This window comes from Engystomops pustulosus, chromosome 2, assembly GCF_040894005.1.
Source record: "Engystomops pustulosus chromosome 2, aEngPut4.maternal, whole genome shotgun sequence".
NCBI lineage: Eukaryota > Metazoa > Chordata > Amphibia > Anura > Leptodactylidae > Engystomops > Engystomops pustulosus.
The window spans coordinates 199,739,460-199,760,905 of NC_092412.1; the positions used below are offsets into that span (position 1 = coordinate 199,739,460).

At 39.8% G+C, this 21,446-nt stretch overlaps 1 protein-coding gene across 3 annotated transcripts in view; it reads left to right on the plus strand.

Moving 5' to 3' along the window:
- Positions 1-21,446, plus strand: part of LOC140119131 (uncharacterized) — a 285,030-nt gene that overhangs the window by 212,142 nt on the left and 51,442 nt on the right. For all 3 annotated transcript variants that reach the window (XM_072137816.1, XM_072137817.1, XM_072137818.1), the window contains one exon: positions 20,105-20,152. In XM_072137816.1, coding sequence (XP_071993917.1) covers positions 20,105-20,152 — 48 coding nt within the window. The remainder of the gene's footprint in view (positions 1-20,104; positions 20,153-21,446) is intronic.

Sequence of the window (21,446 nt, forward strand, 5' to 3'; positions counted from 1 at the left end):
GGACGCCTCTGCCCACTGTGACCTTTGGTGAAGCTGCATGCTTTACTATAGTCCCAGGCTGCAATGATCAGCTATAAAGTGTTTGTAAGCTTTATTGATAATCCTTGGTCCCATTACTGCAAAAATTTTAGAAACTCCAATTGTCACTGGGGCTAAAAATGTTTTTTGGCTGGAACTACAATTATAAAATAAACAGTTTCGACTTACATACAAATTCAACTTAAGAACAAATTTATGGAACCTATCATGTATGTTACCCGGGGACTGCCTATACTAGCTCCCAAATCACTATACTTGAAGTAAAACCCACATTGTGTATTTTATTAGCAATTTTATCAACTTTAATAGATTTCCTAAAACACCTTTTTTTTCTAGTGACCTGTAATGTGAGGGAGAATTGGCTTCATTGACCAATGACACCGCAACAACTGCTGGTGCACCTTTATATGTATGTGATCCACTACTGCCCTTTACGCAGAGACATCCTCTTTACCATTAGACACATGCACCAGCAGTCACTGCTGTGCACAGAAGGACAAGTAGCAGAAAGAAAACTTTATTTTTCTCCTCAATGACAAGTCGTTTAGAAACATGAGGCATGTCTGGAAAAGTTAGAGGGACTTACACAATGTTGGTGAGGTTATTAAGGAACTGGCAGACTTCCTTTAAAGAGAACCTGCCATTCAAATGAACCCTCCCTATGCAATTTTCATTGCCCTTTACCCCCTTACATTTGAAAAAATTCACCCCAAGTATGTATCTGATCACATGAAATCACAACAGACTCCATGGAGGCATAAAAGTCAATGGAGGTGTGTTGTGATTTCATGTAATCAGATTACATACATGTGGTAGATTTTGTTAGAGTGGAAAGAACCTTAGATGACATTACCCTGATCACATGATATGAAGACGCACGGTTTATTTTACATCTTTCACCTGTAGTTCTGTATACTAGGGACAAATACGGGAACCAGCTTACTGTTCTGTAGCGTTAGTGACGCACTCTAAAGTTACAGGGTAAATCACCAGAGTACAAATATTTTCAAACTGGAGAAGAAGGTAGAAAACCTTGTTTAAAGCTTAACTTTTTAAAATATTTTTTAAATAACAAAAAAAGACTAAACAACTGAACAATTGATCCCAAATTCATGGGTTGCATGACCAATGGATCCAACAGAAATAAATGGATGGATCCGGAACAACAGTTCAGGTGCCACAGACAGAGCAGGTTCTTGTTGTTGTTTAAACTGCAAATGGAAATGTGTGGGGACACACTTTAGGAACTCACTAGGGATACCCAGATACTAAAAGTCAGCTCTTGGACTGTTCTTGACTATGGTGTGATTCTATTCCAGGGTGGACCTAGTGCAGCACACCAGTCGGCAGATTTATCAGGAGGTCAGAGAACTGCTGATAAATCCGGCTGGTGCCAGGGCCACATCATACAATGGCACACTTATTGTTCAAGGGACTCAGCGATATGTTTCAAACCATTTTGGTTCTTAGTAAAGCAGGTTCAGCAGGATAGCTGAAAACAAGCATTACATGCTCTTGGGATGCAAACACAGACTGGGATAGGGATAGGACCTGCTCTATATTTGTGGTATGGGCAGTCAGCTCCCACATGGGACAGTAAAAAGAACAGCCATGTGAATGAGCCCATAGAAATAAATGTGGGCATGCTAGCCTGTGCTTCAGTGGCTAGCACATGTCCATAGACAATGTTCATGAGCAAGAGGCCTAACTGTGAGAACACCCCATTTCTGGGCACCAAACATGTAGTGGAAATTTTACAGAATGTCCATAGTTGCCCGATTTACTACCAAATTAGAAAGCGACTTTTGGCCACATTGTATAGGTTAATTTCCGCAATTACAATTTGCAGCAGTAATTTACATGATTCTAAACCTGCAGGGTAAACATTTCACTTGGAAAGAGTTTTATTACTGTGTGGGTGAGATTTGTATAAATCTCATCTACTTTGCTGCTAATGTAAATTCCTGTTGGTAAGTTGTCACCAATTTTGCTGCAGGTCTTCAGCCTACATCGGCTTACTGTAGCATTTGCAACAGATTATTTAATTCTACTTTAATATACAAACTTCAATGTGAGCGATAACTTGTCACACAAAAGTGGAATGCACTATATGTACGAAAATAGTCAACAGATTTGTGACAGGTGGAATTAAATGGAAGTAGTATAGGATTTTGAAGGAAGGACCAATTTTTATCACTGATTTATTGGGGGGGCATCTTTCATGCCTTGTCCACCAGTTTTCTGATTTTGACCACACCATTTTCTCTTTTCTTTGCTGCCTCTTAGCAAATACGGCGTGCAGTATGCCGATGGGTGGGGGTTATAAGACTGGTTCTGTACGATGTTGGGTACAGTATGGTATATTTTTGGGGGGATTTCTATGCCTCATGTCCTCTACTTTGTGACCATACTATGACACCAGGAATTAGGTCTTTTAAAACCCTTGTCATTAAATATGACTTCTCAACAGTTACATTATGCTATATTTGGTCATGTATATCATTGGCACAGTTGGCAAATAATATATCACCTCTTCCTCTGCCATCATATGTCCATATTTGGTACACCTACTACTTTGAGTAGTAATAACTATTTTTATTAAAAAAAAGTGTCGAGTGTTGAGTCATCAATAATATGACAGATGTATGACTGGCCCCAGAAATATGTCCCTTGTGTGAAATATAATCATTGTCAAATACATCCTTTTCTTTAGCTACATACATCAGAACATGCAGAGAAATCAATAGACCTCTGAATTGTTTGCTTTCTCAACATGGCAGTAGATCCTGTAAAGAGAGAGTGTGCAGGTATTTTTTCATTTTATTTTTTTCAGGTCTTTATATTCTTATGGACTTTAGGTAAAAGGCTATATCCCCTAAGCATATATATCTCAGCAATCACTTTGAGTCCAGTGAACTCTGCACAATATATCTGTGCACAATGTGCATTACGGTGCACAGTGTAATACAAAAGCATCATAGCAAATGAGATTCAACCAAAATCCTATACACACAGCGGAAACAGATTTCCGCTGCTTTTTTCTTCGGGATTCTAGTGCTGAAAGCAGCACAAAAACGCAACAAAAAAACAGATAATTTTGTATGATTCTGGATACGTTTAGAATGGTTCTAGTGTTTACCACTGGGTAAATTCCAGCCATTCCGTTATGTGGGCAGAAAGCCTTATGTGTTTGTTTCTCTCTACACTGACTTCAGTGGTTGAGGATGTATAGAAACAAGCCATCTGTAAGCAAAGTAGATTTACTTTATAAATAAAGTTATGTAAAAAAAATAATTTGGAAATAACAATTTAAGGCATAACTGCCAGCATAATTGTGTGTGCTACAGTGTTACAAGAAAGATTGTAAAAATCAATGGCATGATAAACAGACAAAAGATGTGAAAAATGTATTTCATATCACATAAGCCCAAGCCTTTTGCCCCACCATCACTATACCTCGACACTATTTAATTCTCCCTTTAGTGCCCACTAGAGTTGCACAATGTATCGAAACCTTGGTACTTGTTTTGATGGTTTCATATTCAGAACGGTTCAATACGGAGTTTGTCATTTTCGGTACTGAATGACATGCAGTTGTACAAACTCCTAGTAGATGTCTTCAGGGGCATGCTCACAGTAGACATCGGGCAGGGAATAGATGTGTCAGGTCAGGGAATCCTTTGAATAGCTTTGTTGGACCATCCAAAGAGCAGGAACCACGTCAGGGGAATACTATGACCTGTCTAGATCTTTGAGGGCTTCCCCTGACAGAAGGTCTCTAAATTATTTCACGTTATTCAATTAAATACTATTTTTGCCCCAACAGCATTGGAAACACATGGGCTGAGCCCCAATTGCATATTTAATAGTTTCACACTGCTCCAGAATTCAGCATCACAGTGATAAATCTGGTGCTGCAAAAGACTAGTGTTGTCGAGCTGTAAGTGGCAGACCCCGAGACCCCCACCACTGAGCCACTCTCGTTAGAGAACCAAAGAATATACCTGTTCTGGATCTTTTATTTGTCATGAGTTGCTGTGCCACATGAGAAATTAAAGGCCTCGTCTACAAACATCATTAAACACTGCACTAACATTTTTAAGGAGACAATACACAATGTTAAGAACTAAGAAAATATGAAAACCTTGAACATTTTATTATTCCCTCTATTGCTTTATGTGGTTTGTTATAATGAGTGTTCAGATCTCTAATAAACAATAGTTTAATAATAAAACACATTAGATTTAACAAATGGAAACTACCTTATTCTTAAGTAGCAATGAGCAGACCCTTGAAAATTCAGGTTCAACCAAGCCCGGCCAAGCACGAATTTTAAAACCCTGTATGGGTTCAGGACCCCCAACCAGTGGAACCCATGACTCAGTTTAGCAATTTAAATGTTTTGCGCCAAACCCAGGACAAAACCCGAACTTTTCAGCTAGGTATCCTTGTCCATATTCTTTAGTTAAGTATACAGATGCAGATTCTAATTTCTGCCAGAATTCCTGGGTAAACGTTTTGTTTGTAGAGTACTGAGCATAAAAGAAAATTAAAGTTCTGGTATTTTACTTTCTCTCTGTGTAGAAAAATGGGGTTGTGTCTGCAGGAAGCATTAAGTAATGGCTGGAAAGAGAGAATCTTGTGTACTGTGTAAAGTTGTCCAAGCAGGGGTGTACTGGGAACTTAATGTCGCCCTGGAAAACAATTGTAAAAATGTCCCTATGTTGAAGGTGTGCTAGACCGAAATAAGCAAAACAATCATCGTTGCCTTGTAGGCAGTAGCCGCTTTCTGCTAGAACACAAGTAGTCTTGTCTTCTATTTACAAGAATGTAACTACCCTTTCACACTTGCGTTTCAGATCATGTCCGAGTCTGACATGGTGCTATCAGAGTTTGGTCAGTGAAAATCTGACTTTTTTCATCAGAATTCAGTCCGTTTTCAGTCAGAGTTTGTTCAGTGTCTCAGTTTTTCACGCACATTTTCAATGCATTTTCAATCCAATTTCAATGCATTTTTCACACGCAGATAATGCGCGTGAAAAGGACTCGGGACTGAGCTCTCTCTTTTCTATGGCAATTGATGCTTGAAAAACGCATTGCACTTACAATGGACTTGCATGTGTCTCAGAGTGCAAAGCGTTTTTGATGCATCTCCATCACTTGTATGGTTTGTTTTTCACACTTTTCTAACACTGCCCGCTATTTACAAGAATGTACAGTGGCTATGAAGAGTATTCAGACCCCTTAAAATTTTTCACTCTTTGTTTCATTGTAGTCAATTGGTAAGATCAAAAAGGTCCTTATTTTGCTCATCAATGTACACTCAGCGCCCCATCTTGACAGAAAAAAAAACAGAAATATATTTATTAAAAGAGAAAAACTCAACTATCACTTGGTAATACATAAGTATTCAGACCCTTTGATGTGACAGTCATACTTAACTCACTTGCTTTCCATTTCTTTCTGATCCTCCTTGAGATCTACATCTTCATTGTATTCCAGTTGTGTTAATTTAAACTGATTGGACTTGATTAGGATAGGAACACACACATAAGACCTTAGAGTGCATGTCAGAGCACATGAGAATCATGAGGTCTAAGGAACGTCCCAGGGAGCTCAGAGACATAATTATGGCAAGGCACAGATCTGGCCAAGGTTACACAGGAATTTCTCCAACTCTCTACCCACTGGAACTCTGAGGGAGAGAGCCGTAGCTCTTGAAAACACGTTCGGTGCGTGTTCACCTATGTCCCACCGCTCCATCCGTAACTTAGAGTGACGTCACTATTCACTTTCAACTCATTGTGTGGTCGAGCCACCGGCCGGGGCTCCCACACTGAATCGCTCTGCTCTTGGACTGACTTCAAACTTGGCTCAAAGAAAAAGCCATCTACTACATTGGATACCTACTATCCTTGTGGGACTATTCACACTGCGGAGAAACTTCCTGATCATCATCACCTCCTCAATTGAAGACTGTTTTTAATCAGGTCAGTTACCCATCTAGCCAATACATCTCTTCACTTCATATATCATTGTTTGCATCAGTAGTCACAGTCAGCGCATGTATATTGTTATTTTGAAAGATGAATGTGGCCAAGTACCAAGATGTCCTGGATGAAAACCTCTTCCAGAGTGCTCTGGACCTCAGACTGGACTGAAGGTTCTCTTTCCAACAAGACAATGACCATAAGCACACAGCTAAAATAATAGTGCAGTGGCTTCAGAAAACTCATTGACCATTCTGACTGGCCCAGCCAGAGCCCTGGTTTTCTTGTTTGAAAAAAAATTGCAAAAATATTTATATGACTGTTTTTTTTCTGTCTAGTAAGGGTGCAGAGTGTACATCAATAAGAAAAATAGAACATTTTTGATCTTTTGAAGTGGCTGCAATGAAACAAAGAGTGAAAAATCTAAAGGGGTCTGAATACTACTATAACATTACTACTACTATACTAGTAGATTATTGTCTGTGCTGAAACCATTGCTGATTCCCATCAAAACTTGGTTGCATATTTCTTTTATACTTCTACCCTTCACTTTCTAGGTATATTCAGTGCTAGGTAATAACTCATGTTAGCGCTGCATCTGGTAATTATATATGATATCCCTGAACCAGAAATAATAGAACATAAATCACAAATCCAGCAATAATTATTTCAGCTGTTCCAGGTAAAACACATGACATTATTTGCTAGCTGAGATATTATGCTTTCCTTGTGTTACACGGGTTAAATCCGTCGCATACACCTTTTAACCTCAGCATCTCCAGTGAGTTTGCCTTCTAGACAGTTTATTCTTATTTTCTGCTTTTATGTCCTGAGGCTCTCAGAAACAGATGCAGTCATTCGCCCGTCCATGCCTGGGATCTATAACCATGTAAGCGGAGCTCGCTGACACAAAGCAGACATTACCTAGAACACCTGCACTGTAATCTCCCGTCATTTGTTCATTTTCCTGCTGGTCCCATATGGGAAATGATTGGGTGTATGGCTCATTAAGACCTGTATTAAGTTCTCTTGATAATGTCAGCCAATAACTCATGACTTGAGGGCCCATCTCTGAAGACCTTTTGTAAGCTGGTTATGTGGATGCACACGTGGTTTCAGATTTTTTTATGAATAGGTGGAGGCGTGTGTGTAGACTCATGTAATTACACAGTGATGAGCAGAACCCAGACTAAACGTTGGCTGAAGAGGAGTAAATAGCGTTATCCACATATGGTTATGTTGTGAGTGTGCAGAATACTCTGTATACTTGAATACTCAAAGTCCACAGTATGCACATGGTTTTCCATCTTCCAGACACAGAGATATATGCACCGTTTTTTGAACAGATGTCATACGGCTGCACCTTAAATGCAATTATTTTAATGGATCAGTATGCACAGACATTATTTTCCCTGTTAAAAAATAGAATATGTTTTAGTCCATGAAAAACGGATATCACAATGCTGCGATCACAGCAGCATATTCGTCTTCTGGTAGTCCTGGATTTGCTTTACACACAACTACATCTTTTAGTTGCAGAAGAGGAGTAGTCTTGTTTGTGAAGGGGATGTCCACCCCAGATATTCCTCGCCTGTGAGATGTTATTTGGCATATTGTGCCATCATATATAGAGCAGCTCTGGAATATTTGGAATTAAATCAATAGATCATTTCCAACAACCTTTATTTTGCCACAATGTGCCCACATTTGAGGTTATATGTCTGTCAAATTGGGCTTTCAAAATAGGTATGCCTTGTGGGTAGACTTGGGGACACAGAAACCTATAGAAATTGCACTCTTCCATGCAAGAACCAGGTCCTCTCCAGTAACATGGCAGTGTAACTGAGAAGACACCATCTGCAGGTAAAGAAAGAAGTGACCCTGTTGTGAGTTCCACTGAGGTCCACTGATTTACTACATCATATAACCTCTCCCCCTCTGCATTACTACTGAGCACCAGTGATTGTCAGTTTGCTGTTTCTAACATGTTCTGTCTACTTTAATTTGAATGTTTCTGAAACTGACCTTCAGGTCTCTTTGTGAACTAACTGACCTAATCCTGACATCGCCATTCCCATCAGTGAGCTTACCCTTAGTCCATATGCAGGCGATTAGGGATATAGAGCCTTATTTTCTACATCTAACACACAACTTTTTTCACTTCTATGTGCTCATACACAATTCCATGAATTCCATGGCCCTGTGCATGAGCCTAGTAGCTGTGCCACAAAAGATAGGGAAGGTCCTATTCCTGCTCGTATTGCAGCCGTACCTTCACTATTGTCAGTGGTGCATAAGTGGTGCTCACCCTCCGATCACACACAAGCTGCAAACAATGATCCATGTTAAACTGCAGGTAGCCTTACCCCAAGGCAGCACGTCCATTGTCTTGGGGTTCTGTTTGATGCAATCTCTCTTTTGCATCATGTGTTCAATTGCATGCTTATGCCACATGTACCTCCAAAACTTTTCTAGAATTCACCCTATTTTGGAAAACCTTTATTTAACTGCGCTGAAGCAAAAATTTAAATGGCGCTTATATATAAGCAGCCCCTCCACCTAGGTAGTATAAACAGGCAGGAGCCCTACATATAAAGTATACACTCGCCCCTTGTAAAAAAAAAAAAAAAAAAATTAATAAACTGATACTCACCCCCAAATCCCCAGGTGGCTGCCATCTCTCCTCTTCATGTGATGGTGCGTGTGATGATGTCACACCGGCCTGTGTCATGCAGAGTGGTGCAGATGCACGAGTCTGTGCTGCATTGCTCTGCCTGTCAATTACATTGGCGTCTTTAAGACACTGATGTATTTGACAGGAAGTAGATTTTTTTAGTAGTACCTCACTGAACTTGTTGCCCATTTTTTGCTGAATACAATTTAAACTGATAAACTTTATCCATCAAGCTCTCCACAGTGCTGCAACTCCATAACTCTTTTCTGGAATGCCCTACCTGTACCCAACTTTCAGTGTATAAAATTTACAATAAGAAACAATCTCTTCGGACATGCCTCTCTCATTCGATAACTATATGTAACTTTTAGGATGTGGTCACATGTTGCATTTAACGCATGCGTTTTCAAGCAGCTGAAGAGGAGATTTGCCTAGTTACATTGTTGCCAACATTGGGGCATACTTGCTCATCAAGATCGTGTGCCCGAGATCCTGAATTCCCTGCTCAGGTCCACCGGAGTTCACCATCTTCCTCCCGGTGTCGGGAAACCCGATAAAAATGCGTCCACGGGCCCCATTGCGTTTACAAAGCGCATGTGTTAATGCTTTGTTAAAGCATGTGTTAACATGGTGTTATTTCATGTGTTTGTTAATGGTTTGTTAACAAATTAGTTAATATTGATTTAACACTTGTGTTTTGTAAATGCAACATTGTCAACAATGTGATTAGGAAAATCTTATCTTCAGCTGTTTGAAAATGCATGCATTAAATGCAAACAAAACGCAGTGTGTGACCACAGCCTTACTCTTCTTAACCCTTAAGGACATCACCCTTTTTTGTGTCTCCATGTTTTGCTTCTCGCCTTCAAAAATCCATAATTTCATTTATTTTCAGTTTACAGAGCAGTATAAGGATTTATTATGTGCAAGACAAATTACTTCCTAGTGACAGAATTTGTATTTGCTTTGTATTTAATATTTTTTAACCAATAAAGTCTATAATAATTTTGCTTTAGGACATGCCTGGGACTCCCAGCTGTCATAGTAACGGATTGCCGCCCCCCAACACGTCATTTGATCCAAGCCAAAATCATGTTGTTTCCTGTGGCACTTAAACAGCGTGCCAGGTCCTATTGCGGTTGTTAGTAGTGAGTGTTTGCTGTATAATGTAGCAAAACACCGGCTATGTATGGTACATAACAGTACATTACTTGTTAGTTTAAGGGGTTAAACTAATTTCCAATGTTTCCTCCTCTCCTCTGTGTAATTGCTCAGCACCTGATACCATTATACATGCACCTGGATTTTTGTAACTATATATAGCAACAGGCTCATGCTGTATTATTTATGTATTTTGATACCAGCAATGATTGGACAATCGTACAATTTCTTTTACCTCTTCTTTCACCCCTCTCCCGAGCAGGGCCCTGATTTCTATTGTTTCAACTATTATTACAACTACTAGTGATTTACTTACAGTTTGAAAATGTTTATACATCAGTCAGTCATATGGAAACAATCTGACTTGGGACACACCACACCACAAATTGTTCAAACCACCAAGACAAGCCACAATACAAGTTAAGCCATTATAGACACATAAAAGGAACTGCCAACAGCTGTTCTTATTTTTTCCCTTGTGGAAAATCCTTTCATTAGCTTTATGTAATGTCAATGCAAGGACTCGCTCCTGCCCTTTCTATCACTCTGTATACGCTGGGACATACAAATAGCAAGTGGGACACGTTTCTTTATGTCTTATTACTGGGATTCTTGTCATTTTTGTAGTTAACAAGTATTTGGTTTGTATTTTATGTTATGTTTAAGGACCAGAACTGGATGAGGGCAGGTACACAAGGTTTTTATGATCTATTCTTTACCTCTTGTTTCAATACACAGAAAAGTGATTCCAGTCTTTTATACAGTATAACACCAAGATTCTTAAAGTGTAGTAGCAGGCGGATGTTGATACCCTGCAAGGAGAAATAGACTTTGTTGTGCTCCATCCCACAGGTTTGTCTGATCTGCAAGAACCTGATAACTGTAAGATATAGGACTGGATAGGCCAGAGGTCAGGATCAGAGCAACACCATGTTGCTGTCAGATGTAGTCACATGGAGTGCTATAGACAGTAAGAAATAGACAGTTTTATACATTGGGGGAATAAGAAGATCATAGGTAGTCAATAATGGTATCAGGTGGAGAATCCAGGCAGAGAGATTCATTAACAGAACTGAAGGCCATGGTAAAATAAAGCCAAAGGCAAGACAGCGATAGGGCATGGGACCGGGCTAGATGCTTGAGGTAGATGCCAGAGTTTTACTGCAGATCAGATGGGATAGACCTTGCAAATGTTTGAATGGGAAGTCTGCTTCATAAGTGTCCTATGATGGCACAAAGTTGCTATGCTGATATAACCAAGTACATACTTGGTGTGTAAACTTTATCTTAACAGGTAGCATAACTGATCAGCCCTTCTCAATTTTTATAGTTGCTAAAAATGGTCATTTCCAGTATGAAAAATGATCAATAAATATTGTGGATGGGCAGATAAGGAAAGTGATCAAAAACTTAGGATCTGGAAACATGGAAGAATTTTGGCATGTTTTGACATTTCTGTAGCCCCATAAGGGTGATGTCACACATGGCGTTTTTGGTCCGTTTTTAAACATCCGTTTTCATTCCGTTTTTTGGCTGTTTACCATGCGTTTGGCTGCTTACAACCTGTTTATCTATTAAGATAATTGGGAAAAACGGACCAAAAACATGTGTGGCATCACCCTTAGCCAAACCCTTTTTCTCATACAAGTTGTGAAAGTGTCTTAAACCTCTTTTAAACCCTTAATAAATGTGGCACAAGACATGATTGGGGCTGAAGAAGAAAATCGAGTAAGTAGCATCCAGTGTGCTCCAAGACGCAGCTGTTATGGTATTAACATCCTATCTGCTGTTTTGGTGGGTTCTTAGATGAAAAGTCAATAAATTATTCAGTGTCTCGGAATAAGAGAGGAATAGATCCTGTAGTGAAGTGTCAGGAGAACAAACATTTTTGACAATATTTTTAAAGAATATTAATCATTTTGTTTTTATAGGGGCTTGTTCTGAGCTCAAATACATGCTCAAATGTTGCATCCCAATGGCAATACTTGACATATATCAGCTAGGTGTCCTTATAACAATCTTGAGGTTATATTCTTAGCCTACTTTTAGCGCTCAATCTTTGTACCCTAAGAGTCCATGGGGCCATTAAACCCTAGTCTGAAAACTTGCAGCTGTCTTTGATTGGGTGGACAAGACTTTTAGTGGGTGCTAAATGTGGCGTATGAGGACATTTTTTTAAAAGTCTTTTCTTTGCAGATTTTTGAGCAGCCTTTTCTAATACTTTTCCTATGCCAGCAGGGAAGTGGAATATTTCTGTGCCAAATTTATGCCTCTTTTTAAAATATCAACATCTGGATTTTAAAGATAAATCGGGCAAAATGCTGGAAAACTTGGTCACAAAAAAGGCACCCAAAATAGTCTCTGAAAAACGGGAAAAGAATGTGATAAATCCCTCCCTTCCCTTGCTTCCTATGTAAATTGAAGACATCTTGTGTTTATTTTCATGGATCTTTATGGAGCTCTGAAGGGAATCCATCACCACAGTATTCTGACCTGAAATAACTGCTATGTTATATAGAACTGTGCCCACACATGACAACTTTTGGTTTTATTGCCCCACTGCTCCTTCCATGCAAAAACTTAACCTTAGAAATATGCAGATTCGGTTGAAGTGCTTTATCAGAGCACTTGAGTACTCAGGAGTGACGTAGCTGAAGGAGGAAAACTGAGGAAGGGTACTGGCAGGTGGAAATCTAGCATGTGGTGTTGTAATTGATGTTGAGCCAGAGCACTGCTAATGTCCCTAAAATAACATTGGCCTTTTAGCATATTTATAAAGTTAACTTTTGGCATGGAAGTAACAGCTGGAAAATAAAAACAAAGTTATGGATGGCATTTTTGGGCATATTCCTATATAACACAGTGGTTAGTTTGGGTAGGTAAATTGTGGTGACGTATTCCCTTGAATGTGTTATACCATAAATGCAAGTGATTAATGCTTCTGCTGATAATGTGAAATATTTCACTTAATGGAACATTTCAAATTGTTAGGACCCCCAGATTTTGAAAGTACAAGCTCTGATTGGAGGCCCCTTCTGCTACTCTCGTTCAGTGAGGTAGTTTGTATCAGACATGTGAAGTATTGCTCACTGTTGAGCTGGATCTATCCCAGCATAGTGATACCATACTTCCTAGCTGTCCTAAGGACGTAGATTGAATTGAATACAGTGGTAAAGCGAGTAACTGGCAGCTCTCGGCTTTACCATTCTTCCATGGCAGTGAGCAGGTTTAAAGTTATGAGTGGGAAGTCACAGGAAAAGAGGCATTATACCAAATGGGCAGTGGGAGGTCACTGGGGTAAGAGAGCGGGCCCTCCATAGCTCACTGTATGCTGTGGGGGCCATTTAAAAGAAAGTTGTAACACTGTAGCCCACCACAACTTTTGACCCTCTTTCTGTCTCTGGAAAGTTGTATTGTGATCTGCCCTTATCTAATGTGTGTTTTTAATTTTCTTAACATTTTCAATTATAAGAAGACAGTTATAAGAAGGCAATTATACAATTCACTCACATGGAACAAATAGGATATTTCTATTATTAATTAGCCTCTGTGGAGCTTCCAGAGATGACAGAGCCATATTTTTGAGACACTGTTCTGACATAAATGGGCCAGCAACACTATTCTAAAGAAACAGAGGGTACAAGAAGACTACCAGCTGCCTGGTGCTGGGGAGCTACTAACTACTAGGATGGGATTCATTGTATGTAGGACTGTTAAGCATACTGTAGGAACAGCAGAAACTTCTAATAAACATTGAGAAAGTTAACGGAGCTCAGGACACATTCTGTCCATTGCAGGGTGGTTCTAAGAAGTTGGACTGCCCACTATCAGACATTTATCCCCCATCCTGTTGATAGGAGAGAAATGTAATTTATGGTAACTCCCTTTTATTTCCCATTCAATAGAAAATTAAAGGTCTGGTTAATCTGGCCAGTTTTTATTCCTTTAGTATTAATGAATTCTTGTTTACGCTAAGCTGACGTATGCCTGAGCACCTCCAGCTCATTACCATATTTTCATAAAGTGCATTTCTCAGCAGAACCGACCTTGGAAAACATAATAAAAACTGTACCCAGTATCCCCTAAGGCAGTGGTGGCAAACCTATGGCACGGGTGCCAGAGGTGGCACTCAGAGCCCTTTCAGTGGGCACTCAGAGTGCCAGACAGGACAGACAGAGTTCACCAGACAGGACCAAGTCCACCGAATCTTCCTGCATTCCCAGGCAACTGCTCTCAGCGCTATTTTAAAGTGACACTTTATTGACAGTTTGGAACTGTGGGACAAATGAAAAGGTTTTGACAGAAGATCTTTGGAGGTCATCGTGTTGGACAAACCATTCTTTCTGTACAGAGAATCCTTGGAGAGAAGCTACAATGATGGTCTGAAGTTACCCTCCTTCTTTCAACTGTAATGGTGGCCTCAGGCGGCCGATACAATTAAAAGATGTGGAAGAACAGGTTACAATAAGTTACTGCTTAAAGGGAACCTGTCACCAGGAGACCCATTTTTAGCACTCCCCCAGTCCCCACAGAGCATAGTGCATACACTGCCAAAGTGTTTTTGTATTAAAAATTGGTTTTACAGAAATAAATATATGTTATATTGTACCTTTCATTAGCATCTGTGTGACTAGTCAGTTGCCAAATGGGAGGGTCTGGAAAGGAGCAGTTTCCCCCCACCCTTGGGGAACAGCTACTCCATGTGACCTTTTCAAATATATGAAAACACCCATCACTTGGCTTAGCGACGCCCCCTGCTCCTCTACAGCCAATCCCGAGTGATGGGAGCTATTCATATATTTGAAAAGGTCACATGTTTCCCAAGGGTGGGGGGGGGACTGCTCCTTTCCAGCCCCTCCCATTGGGCAACTGCCTAGTCACACAGCAGATGCTAATGAAAGGTACAATATAACATATCTTTTTTTTTCTGTAAAACCAATTTTTTATACAAAAACACTTTGGCAGTGTATGTACTATGCTCTGTGGGGACTGGGGGAGTGCTAAAAATGGGTCTCCTGGTGACAGGTTCCCTTTAAAATTCCATGTTGGCACTTCACGGTAAATAAGTGGATTTTGGTTGTTGTTTGGGCACTCGGTCTCTAAAAGGTTCGCCATCACTGCCCTAAGGTAACGAGCATGTCAAAGGGGACAGTCTACAACCAGTAAATCTGGTGGTAGGTGTCCTTTAAAGCAGTGTTCCCCAACCACCGGTCCTTGGCCCAAGACTGGGCCGAGGAACACCTGGTACAGTGCCACGGCGACCTCTGTGAAAACCAAAAAAAATAAATATTCACCTTCCCTGTTCCCCTGCAGCAGTCTTATCTTCCTTTACTTAATTTCCATGCTAATGCTCTATTGATGGTGAGCGTATCTACCAACAGTAGAACCATGTGTTAATATGGAAGAGAAGACTGCTGCAGGGGAATGAGGAAGGTGAATATTTGCTTTCGACAGAGTTCGGCTGGGAAAGGGGACATTAGAAGCAGAGAGTGGGGGAAGCTAAAGGTAAGGGGACATGGGAGGAAGGCATGATACAGGAAAGGAGATACGGAAGGGGGCATGCTGCAGGAAAGGGGACTTGGGAGGGGGGCATGCTACAGGAAAGGGTCCAATATAAGTGGGAGGTTGCTTCTTCAGAAAAGGGGACATTATAAGCTAGGCACACAGGGAGTTGTGATGAGGCATGCAAACATACATTTTTAGCTATAAAACGATGACAACTATAGACTATTTATGTTTACACCTGATCCCTGCGCAAAAAAGGTTGGGGACCACTGCTTTAAAGGAAATCTACCATCAAAATCAAACATGGATATACACAATATAGATGCAAGCACTGTTACTGTGTCTTATTATATTTGTTAACGATGGACTCCTTCCTTCTAAATCGATCTTTTAAAATTATGCTAATGAGCCTGAAAGGCTTCTGGAGCAGGAGCAGAGTGCCTAGGGTGAGGCAGCCTTACAGCCACCGAACCTGCAGCACAGAGGGGTTGTGGGAACCACCAGGTACATATAAGCTAAATGCACTTGTGGCTACTGCCTTAATTATATAATAGTATACTGTAGATACCAACTGCTTTACTTGGTGTCAATTTAGAGTGATACTAATTCAAGACCTAGAAGCAGGTATGATTATAGTGGGACCATATGCTTTGGCAGGATATTCATGTATGTATTCAGCATTGCTAATGTCTCGGTAACCTTATTGAATTCATGTCATGGAAAAATATAATCTGTTCCGGGGACAAAGGGAGTATCTTATTCTGTAATAGAGAGGCGGATTTAATAAATGGCTCCGGAATATATACATAATAACTACTTTATGTAACATGATTGATTGAAATGTTGGTAGGTCCCAAATGTTCTGCATTTCTTTTTAAAACACTTCTGCTGTGTACAGAATTAATGAAAAGCATTTCTGTTCACAACATTGTGCTGATATATGAAATATGCACAATGCACTCTCAAATGGCGTGGTCGTTCAAGTGGTACATACAGTGCAGTATTTGCTAATTATATATCAATCTGGAGACATTTTAACAATATTACAGGCATGTTTTTGTATGTATTTTCACAAAAAGTGTTCCGGCTTTTATGATGCTGTGAGTCTGGGTCATTTGGCCAGGACAATTCTCCATAATATATCAGTGTTAAGGTGAGCATAAAGTAGACGTTTCATGAATTATGGTCAAACCTGCCTATTTTGGTGAGTTGATATGACCGCTTACTGGGATCCTGATTCTTCCTGGACTGCAAACATAGGGGGCTGGCTTTCTGGCTTTTTATTGTGCTTTATACGACGATGAATGTTCATGAATGTATTAGTGTCTACGTATAACAAATTAACAATATATAAATATAACATTGTATGAAAGAACTTACCTTGATCCTTACCTTTAGTCTACCATGGGACCTCTGTTTATGACTTTATTTAACTTTTTTCTTTAGTACTTTGTTGGAACCCTAGGGGGTCTGATTTTTCAATATACTTCAATATAACTGGCTGAAGTTGAAGTGCAGAATGACAGGACTGGGAGTCTCGTATGTCTCCTAGCTGTCATGTCAAACGATCGCCACACACAGGGGCACAGAACATTTTTCATTTTTATGGTGACACAGTCATGTGAGAACTTTTTTTTATTGAGGAGTTGTACATTGTGATAAAAATCTATTAACTTTTCTTTGGAGTTGATGGGTGGAATATAAAAATATGTTCAGCAAAAACACAATTGGGTATTAAGCAAGGTGGTTGGATTTGTAGCCTTTTTGGTTGCATTTGACTTCTTGGTAGTTTTTTATTCTGAAATTTTGGGTGGCAGGGAGCACATAAATAAATTCAGTTTTTTTATACAGGAAACAAATATTTGAGAAAAGTCTACTTTTTGATTATTTTCTTATTTTGTAAAACTTTAATTAGCCTTTGTTTTATGTGCCTCCCTTGTGTTTCACTGGATTCTGTCACTTCTCCCCTTCTTTTCTATCGATATATATGTAATTAAATACCTAGGTCAGTGGTGGAGAACCTATGGCACAGGTGCCAGAATTGCCACTCGGAGCCCTTTCTGTTGGCACCCAGGCCATCTCCCCAACATAGAGTTTGCCATATAGGACTCCAGGCCACCTCCTGTGGTCAATACAGCCCAGGACGCGCCTTGCTCAGTGCTAGAAGCGAGAAGTTGTAGATAGAGATGGATTGTCATTGGAGCTCCTGCTCTGGGTCCCCTGATTCTTTCTCTTCAGGGGACCCTGAAGGGAAGCTACAATCCAATTTTCACCATCATCTTTCTATTGTATTGGTAAATTTAGGACGCCGGTAAAATTACAACCTGGGAAACAGCAAGGATCAATAAGTTACTGCTGAAATTGTCATGCTGGCACTTTACGACATATAAGTAGGTTTTGGTTGTAGCTTGGGCACTCCAAAAGGTTCGTCATCACTTACCTAGGTGATCTAAAAAATTGATAGCAGATATTCCAGAGGGAAGTTTTAAAACGAAGGTGGGTGGTAAGGTTTATTTTTCTCTTAATCATTTTTCTCTTAACAAGGAATTTCTTGAGCCCCTTTATAATACTCATTACCAATGTTATTACCATGGAGTGACTCTTAAAGTGTTTTCCCTCCCTCTGAACTGCTTCTCTCATTCTCACCTCAAATTAACTTGTATAGATGGGTAACCTCCAAATAGAATTAGTCTGATTGGAATTTGGGGGAACCTCTTCTGAGGAGCCCCACAATTTAAGGAAGCACTATAATTTCTAAGGACAGAACCATAACGGAGATGCTGAAAATAGTAACTGAGACTACATATACCATAAAGCCCCCAAAGAATGGAAAGGCTTCAGACCTGGACAGGCTCCCAAATAGTCTATGAACAGTATCAAGAACAGTTAATATCTTCTTACCTTGAGGTAAAGTGTCCTTTGTAGAGGCCACTATTATGTTTATCCTGAAACTTGATAAAGATCGCCTAAACTGTAGCTCGTACTGTCGCATAGCATTACGTAACGTGACCTAGAGATGCTGAAATTGCCAATTCTATGCCATCTATGAAATAGTTTTAACTATACCAATTGCTACTCTCCTGCTCATAAATTACCAATACAGGTTACGTATACCAATGCTGACTCTTTTGGACAGCTTCATATGCATTTTGTATATTGTTTTCTTTGAGTAGGCCTATATATATGTATACTCCAATCTAAAACAGACGTTTTCTGTCCAAATTCGTTTGGTCTGATTTTACTGTATTTTTAGGATTTTTACATCTACATTTAAAGTACAGCAGGTAACAGATTATTTTAAACAAGTCGCCTCCAGTAACAGCTGTTGCTGTACCAACGTTAATTCACTTAATATGGGGCCCAGTGTGACTATGGAAATAGTGCATGTTATTCCCTGGCTGATACCTGTCATCTCCTTTCTGATTATCTGCTGCTGGATACTATAATTATGTGCTCTCTTCCCCATCTTCCTGTTATCTATTGTAGCATGTGTCAGCTAACGCTATAATCTGTTTACATCGTAGTGGCCCTTTAATGTGATAATTGATTATATGCCTCCCACTTCTGTGTACATTCCGCTGATATCAGTCATTTTACAGGCTTGTATATATCAATTACAGATAAAAGCGCTACTCCTAGGAAAACCTGAGGTTGCGAACAAACTAAGCCCCCGTGAGGCTGGAACTTCATGTGCATGGTTTTGTGCATTTATTTTAGCTGTGAGACAATTGTACAGTAAAGGACAAGTAAGCAGAATGTCAATCACAAACTATATTTTGTCTTAATTGTAGTTGCTACTTCTGCATGCCCTGTGGCTAGGCTCCCAGACTAGATTTTTCTTTAATGTACAAAAAACTTTTGTGGGACAGCAAACTGAACTAAGCAGTAGGCACCGTACTATGTCCCTTACGGACATTTTTATGTTTTCTTCCATTTTAGGACACAGGTACCTAAGATTTTTATGATTTTAACTGTTCACATATGGATTCTAGAGAAAGTGGGTTGACTTGTATTTTTATATGTATATTTATTTTAATTTTGAAAATGTTTCCTTTTTTTATTTTTTATGCATCTTTAGTTTGAACTGTAGTTGTTCTGATTGCTCAATCAATATACAGTATTGCCATATTTTTTTTTGCAAATTTTACATGTTGCCTAATACTCATGCCGATCACTCATTCTGCCCACCACACCAATGCTTGGACCAATGCTGCTGTTTAAGTCGAACCTGACTGCTCCACCTAATAGGTTAACACTTGCAGTTGGTGCTGACATCATTGGGCTACTAGCAGCCTCCACAAGCTGAATATGTAGTTAAATAAGTTTTTAACATTGATGACCTATCCTGTACTGAATCCTGTAATTCAGTACTGCAATGGAAGGGGAAAAAGCCCATAGCTAGAAGCAGTTTGCTCCATGTATCCTTCATGGAACTGTTGCTGCAGCCATGGATCCAATGGAAAGTAAATGGCACCTGGTTTGTAGTTCTAGCTTCCAGCCATACAGAACTAGTGAGACCACTAAGTGCTCTGGGCAAACAAATTTGTTCAGTGTTGGAACTACTGATCAGTTGTGGCTTTCTTCTCCATTTAATCAATTATTAAGATTATAAATAGTAAGTTCTGTTAAAATGTACGTTATGGCCCTAAAAGTTTAGATGGATGGACAATTATGGCTGCCATATAGATGGTTATTGTAGTCATGTTTTCTAAGCATGTTACATTGTGTTTTTTAGGTCATCACTTGGTCTGGCACATATGATCCAGGAAGAGAACGTAGCAAGGTACCTTTTTTCTCATATAATGATATGATGACAGTTTGTCTGTTTTTCTGAATGCGTAGCACATAGGACAGCCTGACAGCTGTGTCTGGGTTATTATTACAACACTGAACATTGGAGGGTTTGACAGCTTGCATTGTCTGCTTGCAGGGAACACGATTTTCTATCTGAGCCAGTTACAGTGTGAAATACTTTGGGGCTTTTCATGCTAAAGGCTTCTTGTTATCAGAAATATTTTATTTATGTCAATGAAAACTATTCAAGGCATTTATTTAGGTTTCATAAATTTTTCGGCATTTTTCAAGACCTGCGTTTTTTATGGCGCCTACTCATATTGTGCTCCCCTACTATATGAGGAGCGCGGCGCGGGCTTCCTCATAAATTCGGCTCACAGCTTGCTACAATCGATTCTGGTAAGAGACTGGATTTAGATGTAGTCCACTTACAATCCAGAAAATTGGCGGGAATGTTACGAAATCCGGCAGAGCCTGCCCTCATCCAGCCGCTTACTTCTGGTATAATATCAAAGATAAGAATCTCATCTTTCAAATCTCACTCGGCTTGTGATTCTATAGGTGGATCTTTATCTGAACTATCTCTCTAACTGCTTATGTCTCTGCTGCTCAAATAACAAAAGGCCTGATGAGATTCTCTTCTTTAATATGACACCAGAACATGTTTCTAAGTATTATAGAGCCCAAGATACTCTTCAAGCCTCTAAGTGACTTACTCAAGCTAATAGAAACTCTTCCCGGCTCATTTGTATACAACTTTGGAGGCGATTTATTATCAGGAAATGGGCCAGATTTCACATAAACAAGGGAATTATAGAAAGGATATATGATACTGTGACGAACCTCCCATTCTCGAGTGACGACATGGGATGCACCTATGCTAGAGAGCGTCACATTTAGCACATAAAGCCCCACCCACTATCTCAGGATGGTGTATTTATGCTAACTTCTACTCCCCTAGCACCCAGCACCCAGTTTTGTCAGGGAAAATAGACTCATCAGGACTTCTGACACTACCCACGCAGAGCCCATGAGCTGCACAACCACACTATATACCCTCTTACCACTTACGTGCCTACAGAATGCTACTACACAGAACAACTATACAGTCACAGACATATTTCATCAACTTCCTAACTGGCACCAAAATTATTACTTACGAGATGCCTACATCAAGACCACACACATACACACAGATGCCGTACAGTTCACTTGGACACACAATGTTTATAGCTAACAGTTGGCATACAGATACTCACTGGGTAACATGGTTTAGTGGTAAT